At 38.5% G+C, this 13,507-nt stretch overlaps 1 protein-coding gene across 1 annotated transcript; it reads right to left on the reverse strand.

Annotated features, from left to right (window-relative positions):
- Positions 1–1,539: 1,539 nt before the first annotated feature.
- LOC137772192 (tripartite motif-containing protein 64-like) lies at positions 1,540–7,720 on the reverse strand. Its single transcript, XM_068556075.1, has 6 exons — positions 7,307–7,720; positions 6,700–6,795; positions 5,761–5,991; positions 4,974–4,996; positions 3,065–3,162; positions 1,540–2,033 (listed from the first exon to the last, which is right to left on the reverse strand). The coding sequence occupies exons 1-6, from the start codon at positions 7,718–7,720 to the stop codon at positions 1,540–1,542; spliced, it is 1,356 nt and encodes a 451-aa protein (XP_068412176.1).
- Between the last annotated feature and the right edge of the window lie 5,787 nt (positions 7,721–13,507).

Consider the following 13,507-nt stretch of genomic DNA (forward strand, 5'->3'; position numbering starts at 1 on the left):
CTCTCCCTGGGATCTGACCTCCGAAGCCAGAGCCTCAGCTCCCAGCCCCCACCCGCCCCGGTGGGTGAGCAGACAAGCCTCTCAGGTTGGTGAGTTCTGGTTGGCACTGATCCTCTGTGCGGAATCTCTCTGCTTTGCCCTCTGCACCCCTGTTGCTGCACTCTCTTCTGTGACTCCAAAGCTTCCCCCCTGCCATCCCCCGTCTCTGCCAGTGAAGGGGCTTCCTAGTGTATGGAAACTTTTCCTCCTTCACAGCTCCCTCCCAGAAGTGCAGGTCCCATCCCTATTCTTTTGTCTCTGTTTTTTCTTTTTTCTTTTGCCCTACCTGGGTACATGGGCAGTTTCTTGCCTTTTGGGAAGTCTGAGGTCTTCTGCCAGCATTCAGTAGGTGTTCTGTAGGAGTTGTTCCACATGTAGTTGTATTTTTGATGTATTTGTGAGGAGGAAGGTGATCTCCACGTCTCACTCCTCTGCAATCTTGAAGGTCCCCTCAGCAAGTAATAATCTCCTTTAGGTTATATTGGTCACTGTAGGGAAATCTCAAAATCGATTGTATAAAACAATATTATTCTATAGCTCTTGATATCTCAAACTTTAGGATGTAATTTTCACAGGCTGTGAATCCGCAAATCAATTTCCTGTCTTTGGTTGACATTATTCATTAGTATTTTATGTGTATTATGTTAGCTACATTTTAGGAAATTTTAATGATGATAGAATACTTTTTCTGCGTATTAGCTCTTTCACTCATGTATTTGTTCATTCATTTGCCTTATATTTATTTTTGTTATGTTCTAAATGCTTCATTGGATAGTGGGAATATAGTAGTAAATAAGTCAAAGGCCATCCTTACTCTCTCAGAATTTTCAGTCTGGTAGTAAAAAGTATCTAGTAATTTGGGGAAAGTTTGTTGAATATTAGGATGAGATGACATATGCTCAGAGGGTGTGTTATAAGAGGAACTATACTGGTCTGTGGAGTCAGGGAAAACCTCCTGGAAAAGCTGTGGATGAGCTGTGATGTGCTGAATGACTAGGGTTTACAGAAAGTCTAAATGTTTGACAAAGAGAAAGGGTTTGACCAAACCTGTCAAAGACATGGATCCAACCAACTAGGTCAAACTTGAAAAAAAAACTGAGCTATTCCTTTTGTTTACTAGGCTGAGATATATACCACTTCATTCTTCTACCCCAATATGGTTCAACTATGGAAGAAAAACACATTGCTTAAAATGTAAATGGACCTTATGATATATAATTTTTATTTTAATACAAATATTATTAAAAAAAAGAATATCTGTTGATTATATTCTAGAAATGCTCCATAATAAATAGTTTTTATTAATAGATCATTTAATTAACAAATTTATACATTCAACATGGTTATGCCATTTTATAAACATACCATCATTATATTCCATTAAATTACAATAGGCTCAGAGACAGTCAAGTATCATCCTGTAGCCTCACATGAGGTTTCAGGACAGTAACTTCCTCCGACGAGAAGTTCATCTAATAAATGGTCACAGAACTTGACTATTCATGGAGACCTAAGACAAAGGAAAGGCTTCAGAGGGGAGGAAAAGAAGGAAGGAAAGAAACTATATATGAGGGAACCTCTGCAAACATCATAGAAGCTCACAGTTCCATTGTCATAATCCAGAAACACTCCAATCCCACCCAGAGGCCTTTGCACATACTGAATTAAGGGTGGGGAGTTTGTGGACAGAATATAATGATTGTTCACTTTCATAGAAAATAACAAAAATGCTTCTTCAGAATCAATACTGATAACAGTATTGCTTGTCAAGATATCTTTACAGACTCCCAGAATCCAGTTCGAGGAGTGTGTCACATCCACCTCCCAGTAATGTCTTCCGGAGGTGAAGGCCACAGCTCCCCAGGCCACAAAACTCTCTGCACCCTGGAGCTCTCTGGACACGCCATGATGGTCATCTCCATATATCATAGTTGTATCATCCTCAGAAAGGCTCACATTGTGAATGGTCGTTTTCTGACTCAGAACGTTATCCACTGCAGAAAGAGCAAAAATGTGGTCAACAAGTGGGATTTCCATGGCCTGAGAGGCAGAGGCTCTCTACCCAATGAGTCTTTTCATTTTCCCTCCTCCAAGGAAATACAAAACGAAGACAAAAGGGAGTTCAGACTGGCTCTTCTATGAAGAACAAGAGTTATAACTATCTCTACAGCACACAGAAACACCTCAAATCATATAGAAAAAGAAAAAAAACATACAGACATATCATGAACTCTGTGAAGTATGATTTAATGTAAAATTCTTGATAGTTTATTTCAGGACACATAAAATTTTATTTTTTTCTTTACTTTAGAAAACTTTTCCTGTGTCTTTTGTTTTTAACACTGTTTAATATATAGAGAGCACTTTGATATTATGTGGGTATTTGTTGGGCTAGAGTCTCTACCTAGCAAGTTTTCAAAGCAAAAATGTTGATAGAAATCCATCAATGAATAGTTTGGAAGCTTCTAAAAGCATGTTATGACTAACCATGTTCACATATCCCTCACCTTTCAATTATTTTGAGATTGATGTAACAGCATTACAATGATTCTGCCTAAGCCAATTGTAGTCTATTTTGTCAAAAGTTAGTAATTATAGAAATAAGAAATATTCTTTGTATAATGCATGATAAACACAATTGTAATATAGAACAAATTAAAACCAGCAATGCCATATATAACCTTTCAAGAGTGAAATAAACTGAATAAACATACAACATTAACTGCTACTCTGAGAACTAAATATTCTATTTCTTTATAACTAGCTGATCAATCCAGTTGCTCTCTTCTTGCTCTGCCTATTTCAGATGTAACTAAAAATATGTACCTTGCTTTGCATTTGCAGTAAAGTATAGGTTGCAAAGTTCAGCCTTGTTCTTTGTGGCATGACTGTATTGGCAGAAAAGATATAACAACTTTGGAAAGTCATGTACTAACTTCATGTCAGAAAAAATAAAATCAAAGAAGGCTCCTTCCCAAGAACCACCAAAGAAATGGAAGCCTGATACCAAAGCGCTGACTCTTACCTCTGAAGTTGTTCAGCATGTCTAGGATTCCACTGACAGGCCAGGAAGTGAGCTCTGGGTTCACTGGCTGAGGCTTTTGCATCTGTACCAAATCAGTCCTGTAAAAAAATGATATCAGTTACACTTCAGGGCCGAAGGTTAATCACACAACCGTTACAAAAGAAACCATTTTAAAATTTAGTTTATTATATTTTTTTATTGGAGTAGAGTTGCTTTACAATATTGTGTTAGTTTCTGCTGTACAGCAAAGTGAATCACTATATGTATATATATATATATATATATATACCCTCTTTTTTGGATTTCCTTCCCATTTAGGTCACCACACAGCACTGAGTAGAGTTCCCTGTGCTATACAGTTGGTTCTCATTAGCTATCTATTTTATACATAGTAGCATATACATGCCAATCCTAATCTTCAAAAGAAGCCGTTTTTAATCCAAGATATTTCATCAGAATTCTCCCATTAAGGTTAATTGGATATTCATTATATTCTACACTCTTGGGATAAAAAAATATGTTACCTTACTTTTTTGCAAAATATAAATTATCAAATTTCTAATGCCCCATTCATTTTAGTCATTATTCTATTTCTAGAAAATTTTTTTTTTTTTTTTAATTTATGGCTGTGTTGGGTCTTCGTTTCTGCGCAAGGGCTCTCTCCAGTTGCGGCAAGCAGGGTCCACTCTTCATCGCGATGCGCGGGCCTCTCACTATCGCGGCCTCTCTTGTTGCAGAGCACAGGCTCCAGACGCGCAGGCTCAGTAATTGTGGCTCACGGGCCCAGTTGCTCCGTGGCATGTGGGATCTTCCCAGACCAGGGCTCGAACCCGTGTCCCCTGCATTGGCAGGCAGACTCTCAACCACTGCGCCACCAGGGAAGCCCCTATTTCTAGAAATTTTGAGGTTTGTTTACTTGCTCTATTCCATCTCAGGTGATGCAAAGATCCTGGGAATTTTACAGAGAGCACAAATTCAGGCAAAGCTTTTGTACTTCAGTCAGCAAGTAGTCACCAAAAGGAAGAGTACACGGAGCCAGACAGCTTTGCTCTTGTCAGCCCAGCAAGGGAATCCAATTCCAGCCTGGCTGCCCTTGTCCCGAAAGTCTAACTTCCCAGTGGGCACCAGGAAGCCATTCCCTCTGAGGTCCAGCCTACAAGGGGGCTTTCAGTGACAGAACAGGTTGAGTCACTGCTACTTCTAGGAACAAAATCGCAGCCCCTCTTCCCACTCTTAGGGAATCTACCTCTTTCCAGTATTATTCACCTTCCAACTCACTCAGGTAGGTTCTTCCTGTATTACAGCTTAGAAAATTTCGTTCAGGACGTTTTATTGTGGTAAGGCTAGAGAGGTGGAACAAAGTCCAGAATGTCAGAAGCCTTTTAGGTATATTTGAAATCAACCAAATGAGCAGGAAACTTCTGAGACCAAGGAGTAGAAGGTCTTCGGAACTCTTTTGAAATAAAATAGAAAACAGCCACAAAAACAATGTTAATAGCTCAAAAAATGTACAGTCCATCTGCCATTTCCTAGGATTCCACACCTGTGGATTCAATCATGATTTGAAACTGTGAAATCTGAAGGGAAAATATTCAGAAAAAAAATCAGGAAATTTCAAACAGTAAAACTTGAAAATGCTGCATACCAGGCAACTATTTACATAGCATTTAATTTACATTATAATAGGTGTTAGAAGTAGTCTAGAGATTATTTAAAGGGTACTAGAAAATGTTTGTAAGTTATTTGTACATACTATGTCATTTTGCATAAGGGATTGTACATACTCAGATTTAGGCATGAGGGAGTGTCTGGAACCAAATCCTCATGGTACTAAGGGATGACTGTACATTTACTTCATCAAAAAGACAGAAACATTCTCAGAAATCAGAAATCTTTAGTGTAAACTCACCTTTCCAATACATTGCCCAAGTCCTGCGAGGGAAAAAAAAAAGATGATGTTAATCATCAGAGTTCTGCCCTTTTGCATCTTCTTTAGTATTCTTGTTTGTTCCTTTCATTAAGGTATTTATTCTCTGATTCTTCTCTAAGGAACAATTAGAGGTTATCTTAATAACAGAACCTAAACTAAAACATGATGGACTTAGTCAGGGTGCATTACGGAAGGAAGAAGGCCAGAAAGAGTCTGTGTAATGATGCAACAACATCTAGGTCTCCAATGTCACTCATTGCCCTGTCCTATTCCCAAGGAGAGATCTCATCATTTATGGTAACAATTAAAGCAAAACAGGGGACCATACAAAATGAATTACCGAATACATTGAAATTGATTACCAGTTCTAAATTTTTCTAGACAATGGGCAAAACCTCAATGTCTTCAGTAAGTATGGGATAACAGAGTGACAAGGGATTAGGGGAACATATATTCAAAATTATTCCAACAAAGTTAACTTTTCCTGGCTACAGAATTTTGCTGGCTTTGGATAATCTGTGTGGAGAGTCCCCCTGATCACACTGAAATAATTTTGTCCTATGTTAGCTAATAAAAGGATTTTAAAAAAAACCTCCCAAAGATTACCAGGCTGTGAGAAATAAGGGACTGGACAAATAAGATAATGGGAGTCAAGGAACATCATCCCTTAGCTGAGATAAGAGTATATGCAGGTACCATTTCAATGTCACGGCAACGGTGCCCAGAATAGTACTTCTGTCTCTGAGGATGGAACCTCCCTTCTCACCTGGAGCAGCTCCATGTCAGGCTTGTGGCACACCTCAGTCAGCTCTCTGTACATTTCTTTCAGACTCTCTTTCTGTTGAGTCATTCTGAATTCACTCTCCCTGAGTTGTTGGAAAGTCTCTTTCGCTTCTTTCTCCAGTGCCTCCAGATGGAGTTGCTCCTCCTCCTGGAGAAACAGGTGGATCCTCTGATACTGAACTTTGATCATCGCCTTTCTTACGGCCACATAGTTCTGCAGAGATAATGGATTCAAAGAATCACTCGTCCTCATTCTCAACAGAAAACGTCAAATATTATTATTTCCTTACTGTCATCGGGAAAGTTCTTCACAAACTTTCTGCCTCACATTTCAAAAGGCCTGGAATATTTGCTGGTCCTTCCAGCCCATCCTTTCTCTATATTCCTAGTTTCTTTCCCTGTTTAAATCAAGCCATCAGAGGGGTCCCAGGCTCTCTCCCTAGGAGGTTTCTTCAGGGTTCTTTGTCCATTTTTTATTTTGTCTCTTACCTGAATCTTCTTTTTTTTCTGTTCCTTTGCCTGACTTTCCTAAATATTTTTTTTTAATGATGTAAACCCCATAGTATACGGTTTAAAAAATATTCTTTATTTTTCCTCTAGGTACTACTCTATTCCTCTCCTCTCTTTTAGAGCCACACTGAGTGCAATGTTCCCTTATCATCCGTATCTGAGAAAGTTTACCCAAATCTTCAAAATTTGGACTATGAATAATTTTCATGCCCTGGTTTTCCCATATACTAGCAATATTTGAAATACCTTGTATTGGCCTGTATATTTGTGATCACTGCTACGTCATTTGAAACCACTACCTCTCCAGGGAAGAGACCACTGTCCTTTAACTGGGAACTTAAACTAGGCTAAAAGTCTAAGCTAGAATTATGTCAATATTCATACAAATGAAAAGGAACATTTTCATCCTTACCTCTAATGACTGAGTTTTGTGAGTTTCCAGATTCAGATTGTTTTGCATTTCTTGTGTCATTTTCCATAAAGAGCCCATTCTCTTTACAAGTTTCTCCTGCAAAATACCCATAAGCTTTAGTGACACAGATGATGATACCGTAAATTTCATCCCCTTAATTATGAGCAAAGGGAGTCATTGAAAAACCAGTAATCGTGATTTAAAATGAAGTGATCAGATTTTTCCACATTAATCTAGTCTGATTCTAATATTTTGAATATCAGAAATGACAGAGATGTATCCTAGAAAATTGGAGGAACTTTACAGATGATGGAATCCATTTCCTAAGAAATTGAGACTCATATGTTTATATAACCTGACTGAGAAAGCCTCAAGCTCACATCAGAAGCCAGTATGCCTGGTGCTGCCAAATGCCCCAGGATGCAGCATTTCCACATGTTTGGACAAATGGGCAACAACATTGAAATGATACATTTCTATCTTGGGACCCACACTGAGAAATCCCCACCTCCACCATCTCCATCCCCATCAGCTTCATTATCATCTTCATCTTTCTCTCTGATTTAGGAGCCTATAGGTTCCTAATTGCTTTAGAAGTATCACCTACCCGGTATTCCTCAGCAGCCCATTGTACTGGACGGTGGTTGTGAGCTGCATGCTCTGGGGACGCAGAGCAGGGGCCACAGAGCAGGGTCTTGTCAACCTCACAGAAGAGTCCTTTGGCTTCTTTGTGTGTCACGCAGATCTGCGCCTCCGAGCTGTTGGTTTGTTTAGCTGCGTCCTGTCTGGCGAGGGAAGCCAGCCTCTTGAGTACAATATTGGTTTTGAAATCGGGCTTCTCTGATAGTCCCCTGCACTCAGGGCAGCTCTTTGGAGTCTGGTCTTCCTCCCAGCAGAGGTACAGGCAGGGACGGCAAAAGCTGTGCCCACAGTCTATGGTGACGGGGTCTATGAAGTAGTTCATACAGATGGAGCAGGTTAGTTCATTTTGGAAAGCTTGCATGAATCCTTCGGAATCCATGTTTCTAGAAATTAAAGAGAAAAAGCAAGAGTAATCATTCTTTTACCCTGATTAGAAAAACAAAACAAAACAAAAAACAGCCTTTGGACAAAGCTTGTCTGCTTGAACTCTATCTGATTTACCTATTTGCTTACCCACAGTACAAACCTAGAAGTGGTGAATAGAGACAGATTGGGTTCATGCTATAACACAAATGATGAAATTAGAGAAGAGACTACCTAGCAACTTTATTGTTTAAAATAAGCCATGGTCTCAGTCATACCTAAATTACATGGAAAAGCTTAAATATTAGAGCAAAGGCTAAGAGACAGGATGACGCCAGAGTTCTTTTTAATAGCTGATTGGTGCAGAAGCACATAGAGAATCTCAATCTCTTTCTCTCTCTCTCTCTCCATGACTGGTACCGATACATGCACACACTGCATCTCTATGCTAATGGTCTCTATGCCTCCTATCTCCCAAGTGACAGATACCCTTTTCCAAAGACAAAATTGTTTACATATAATTTAAGCTTGTTCAATTTAATCAATGTTGACTGAAATTGTGGAGTCCTAAAACTATAAACAGTTGAGTATTTGCTTCCAACTTAAATAGCAAAACTCTTCCTCTCAAGGAAAAAGTATGCTATTTCTAGCTCAGGAAAGCATTTTTTCCCAGTCTTTTCAGACCATCAGAGCACCTTCACATTTCAAACTGGTGAATGTTCAAGCTACAACGATAATCAGTAAAAATCAATTTTTAAAACCAACCACCCCCCAAAAACATTATAATTTACACAGCAATTTCCTCTCTACACTAAGATATCCAGAGATGCAATTGATGGAAGCATGACCAGAGACCTGTGTTACTGATATTTTCTCATATGATCAATGCCACTTCTTGGGAGTCCCTACCAGGTGATTGGATCTAGTCTGAATACTTTTCAAATCTAGACCGCAAACCGAAGACTTTCAACAGATAGCAAATAAGACCTTACAAAAATGTATCATAATAAGTTCAATACATTTAACTCATGTTGATCTGTACAAAGACCATGTAATGTCTACATTACATTCAGCATTTTAGGTGTTTTATGTGTTCCATAGATACATATAAATGGGAAAATTTAAGACCTAAAAACATCTAATACCACATAAGGTAATGAAATAAAAATTATTAAATAACAATATTACAAATATCAATTTATTGCAATTGCTCTAGTTACAGATACTTTAAATATTGATGTCATTGAAATAAAATGAAGAAAACTACTTGTTTGCTTGGACAAGACCCAAGCAGGCCAAGAGGCAAATGAAAAGTATTTGCATAAGGGAAAGTAGGCATGAAGATATTTGCAATCAATTCCTTGCTTACCAGAGTCTACTGTGAGTGGTCTCACCTCAGGAAGTCTGGACGTCCTGGTAGCCTGTGGAGGTCAGGGTCAACAAGAACTCTCCAAAGCTTGGCAGCTGCACATTCCCTCAGTCTACCTTGGAGAATCAGTCACCTCTGGACAAAGGTGATTTTTAAAGGATCAGACTCACCTGAGGCCACACCTACTTCTTGAGATTGGATACAACCTTCAGACAAGAAGGTGTGAAAACAGCTGATTGGGTTTGCAGCATATAGAAAGCAACACCTGAGGGGTAAGACCCTAAAAGAATACAGACTTCCTTTAGGGTAAATGGAAGAAGGTTGACCCCACACAAGTTGTTTCAAAATACATTTGAACTGAAGAAATGATTTCATGAAATGATTTTTTATTCTTCGAGCAATGACTTCATAATTTTTAAAATGTATATTCTTACTCTACTTTTAAAATTTGTAATAGCTAATGATGTTTCCAGCCATTGTTTATGTGATTATGCTTGAAAATAAAACATTAATTGGAATAATTGACACACCTACACTATATACATTTCTCATAAAAAAGGGCAACTAGGCATTCAAATGTGGTTTAAATAATTGTATATATAATAATTGGTGAAATTAACTGTGCTAAGCTTTTTCTTACCTTTAATATTTTATGAGTACTGTGTAATAAATGGTTTATGTCAAAATAAAACCTATTGTTTGGACTCATACATTTGTAAATACTTTTAATCAGAATACTTTATATATATTATCTATATAACATATACATCAATCGATATATTCATATTAAAATATAAATATAATGTAGTAACTACTTATACAATATTTATGTGAATAATTATCTTTAATAAAATGAATAAAGAAAATTGGTTTTTCGGGAGGTATAATTGACATATAACATTATATAAGATTCAGATATACAAGCTGAATGATTTGTTATTCATATATATTATGAAATAATCACCACCATAAGTCTAGTTAACATTCGTCACACTGCATAGTTACAAATACTTTTTCTTGTGAAGAGAATTTTCTTTTTTATGTTCATTTATTTATTTATTTATTTTCTTATTAGTCATCCATTTTATACACATCAGTGTATACATGTCAAACCCAATCGCCCAATTCATCACACTACAACCCCCACCCCCCACCACTTTCCCCTCTTGGTGTCCATATGTTTGTTCTCTACATCTGTGTCTCAATTTCTGCTCTGCAAACCGGTTCATCTGTACCATTTTCTAGGTTCTGAGATCTGAATATTTTCTTGCCTGGGGAGCTGAGTCATTCACTTCCGGTCAACATCAGTGGGAGGTGGATGTGGCGGGCTGTTGCAGCTGGGCAATTGGATTTTGTAATGATTCTTGAACAAGGAAGAGTGACATGGTACTTGTCTTGGAGGGAATTTTTCTACTTCTTTGCATCAAAGGGAACAACCAGTGCAGTCTCTTTACCTCCTCCCCACTATCACCTCAATATGTCAGAAGGCCTCTGGGCCACGTGTGGGTGTTCCTGGATTACGATGGTGGTGTCCTGAGCTTTGTCAACGTGGCCAGTAGTACCCTCATTTGTAGTTTCCTCTCCTGCTCCTTCTCCTCTCCTCTCAAACCTTTTCTTTGCTCTGGACACCCCTGATCAGGGACAGGTCAAAAAATCTGACCCCAGGTGTCAGGAATGTCAATAACTGAGATTGTTCATTTAGTGCCCACTTGATTTTCTGTAACTTCACCTTCCTTTATGAAATGTATTGATTGATTTTTTAAAAGGTTTGATATCTTAATTGTATAAATTTGTTTTTGTTTTCTTTTAATAAAACTAATCTCTCTTGGAATGCTGTGCAATCGTTATTCTATGTCTTGTCTATTCACTTGATTTCTAAGGTAGTTGGAAGCCAAAGAACACCTGGCACGTTTACCCAGCTTAATGAGTTAAAGCAAGAGCACAGGGTTTTTCTCACTGGCAGACTTGGGATTCTCTTCTCTCTGATATGCATCTGCTTAATCATGTTCCTTCATCGTCTCACTTTTAAAATCTTTTTTCATGGTTTTATTCTTAAAGCTTCCTTACTAAATGAGAGAATCTTGTTGGATAGACTCTGCACATCTTATAATTTTCTTTGTAAAACTCACAGCCTAATATAGGCCTTCCCATCTAGTTCACCTATTAGAAGAAGCTTTATGTCTGCCATATGTACAGATAAATTCCAAACAAGTAGAACAAACCTACCTGCTTGAAATATACCTGTTTGTGTAAGTACAATAGAGGTACAAGGTCATAAATAAAAACATGATCTACCACGGTTTAAAAGCTTATTAAATGTAACCAAAATCAGATGGAAAATGGAGATTATTATTATTTAACAAGAATGCGAAATAGGCTACCTGTAAAATTCATAGGCTCAACAAATTCTCTATTACAACATACTAAATATAAATGCATACATATCTTAACAGAATGAAACTGATAGAGAAAATAAGACTGCATACCTCAGAAATTTTAGAAATTTTAATGTAGAGACCCAAAGTCACAGAAATCTTGACATTACACTTACCTTAATAGACTGTAAAATGAAATACTCAAGAAAAAAATGCATTTAAAATGTTTTTAAAGTGAATCAAATCTTCAAAGTCTCAAGGTAGTGGTACATTACTACCATATGATCCATAACTACCACATGATCCAGCAATTCCACTTCTGGGTATTTATTTGAAGAAAACAAAAAGACTAACTGGAAAAGATACATGTACCCCAATGTTCATTGTAATGAATATGATTTTCTGGGTCCCTTTATCAGAAGTTTGTCCAGCTTATTTTCCCTCCTCTTATGTTGCAGAGGTAAGTTTTGAAGGATTCACTGGGTAAATTGCTAGATGACAGCTACCAGGTAGCATTAACCGAAAGGCAGGTCTGGCCACTCACTGTTTGAACACCAACACTCCAGAGGGAAGGTTGGTGGAAAGGAAAGTTTGCTTTATCTTGGAGGCCAGCAACTGTGGGAGAGGGCCCACATGTCCAAAGGCCCATTCTCCCCTGACAATCTGGGGGCAAGAACTTTCAGATGGGGAGTTTCAGGTGTGTATAGGGGGAAGGAGGGGAATCCATGTAGAAACAGCACAGTCAGCTCTGACAGTCATGTTGAAATTGGTCATGCAGTGGTCTGATCAGCGTCATCTTTTAAGTATAGTTAATCTTCAGTTCCAAGGTCGGTTTGTTCCCGTTTCTTTGAGGCCAGTTTTTGGAATTGTGGCAGCTTATGTCATGGCTACAGTCTGGTCATCATGTAGTTAAACTCTTCCACCTGGTAGGGGTTTCAGTATCTACAAACCAGCTCAACAGATATGGCTCAGAATATCACCTATAGCCCTTGAAGAGGAGCTAAAGATCCTTGATTTTTTTAAAAATAATTTTAATTAATTAATTTTTATTTTTGGCTGTGTTGGGTCTTAGTTTCTGTGCGAGGGCTTTCTCTAGTTGCGGCAAGCGGGGGCCACTCTTCATCGCGGTGCGCGGGCCTCTCACCATCGTGGCCTCTCTTCTTGAGGAGCACAGGCTCCAGACGCGCAGGCTCAGTAGTTGTGGCTCATGGGCTTAGTTGCTCCGCAGCATGTGGGATCTTCCCAGACCAGGGCTCGAACCCGTGTCCCCTGCATTGGCAGGTAGACTCTCAACCACTGCGCCACCAGGGAAGCCCCAAGATCCTTGATTTTGTTTAATGACTAAGCTATTATTATTTTGTCCTGTTTGATGGCTTTTCCTTTGTTACTGCATTTTCTCACTTCTCTGATTAAATTTATTCTTTGAATTTATACAGACAAAAGGCAGGCTGAGGACATTGGGGTGGGTGGGTAGGTGGGTAAGAACCATAGGGATCAGGAGGGTGGAAGCAGACAGGCAAAGAGAAAAGTTAGGAAGATTTTCTAAGAATTATACAAATCTATTGACATTTGTGCACATACACTACAATACGAAAAAAAGGTTTTGATGAAACATGTTCAGGTGAAAGTGTATGTCACAGTAAACACTGTGTTGGAGCCTGTGGCACCCAAAAGAGGAACTCTTGTAGGAATCTCGCTGCAGGAATGAGCCAGTGTTGCTGTCCATATGCCAGCCTGTGAACCCAGAACTGAGTCCAGGAGCCATCACTGGACTGATGGACAGGCTCAACCACTTCTGAGATGAGTATAGCCCTTTGGTGGAACCACACTTGCATGTCCTTCAATAATGGTTCACATTGACTATCTTTCCCTCTTTACTGATCTTCAGTTTAGGAGAGGAGAGCAGCCTGTGAATAGGCATTTACAGTCATATTTCTACTATGGTAATATGGACAAATCTCCATAAAAGCTAGTGAAATGATAATGTGATTCAAAACTATAGTACAATTTTTCTATAATGAGAAAAAAAAATTTTTGGAAAAAACATTGCTCAAAACCT

Source organism: Eschrichtius robustus, chromosome 11, assembly GCF_028021215.1.
Source record: "Eschrichtius robustus isolate mEscRob2 chromosome 11, mEscRob2.pri, whole genome shotgun sequence".
Taxonomy (NCBI): Eukaryota; Metazoa; Chordata; class Mammalia; order Artiodactyla; family Eschrichtiidae; genus Eschrichtius; species Eschrichtius robustus.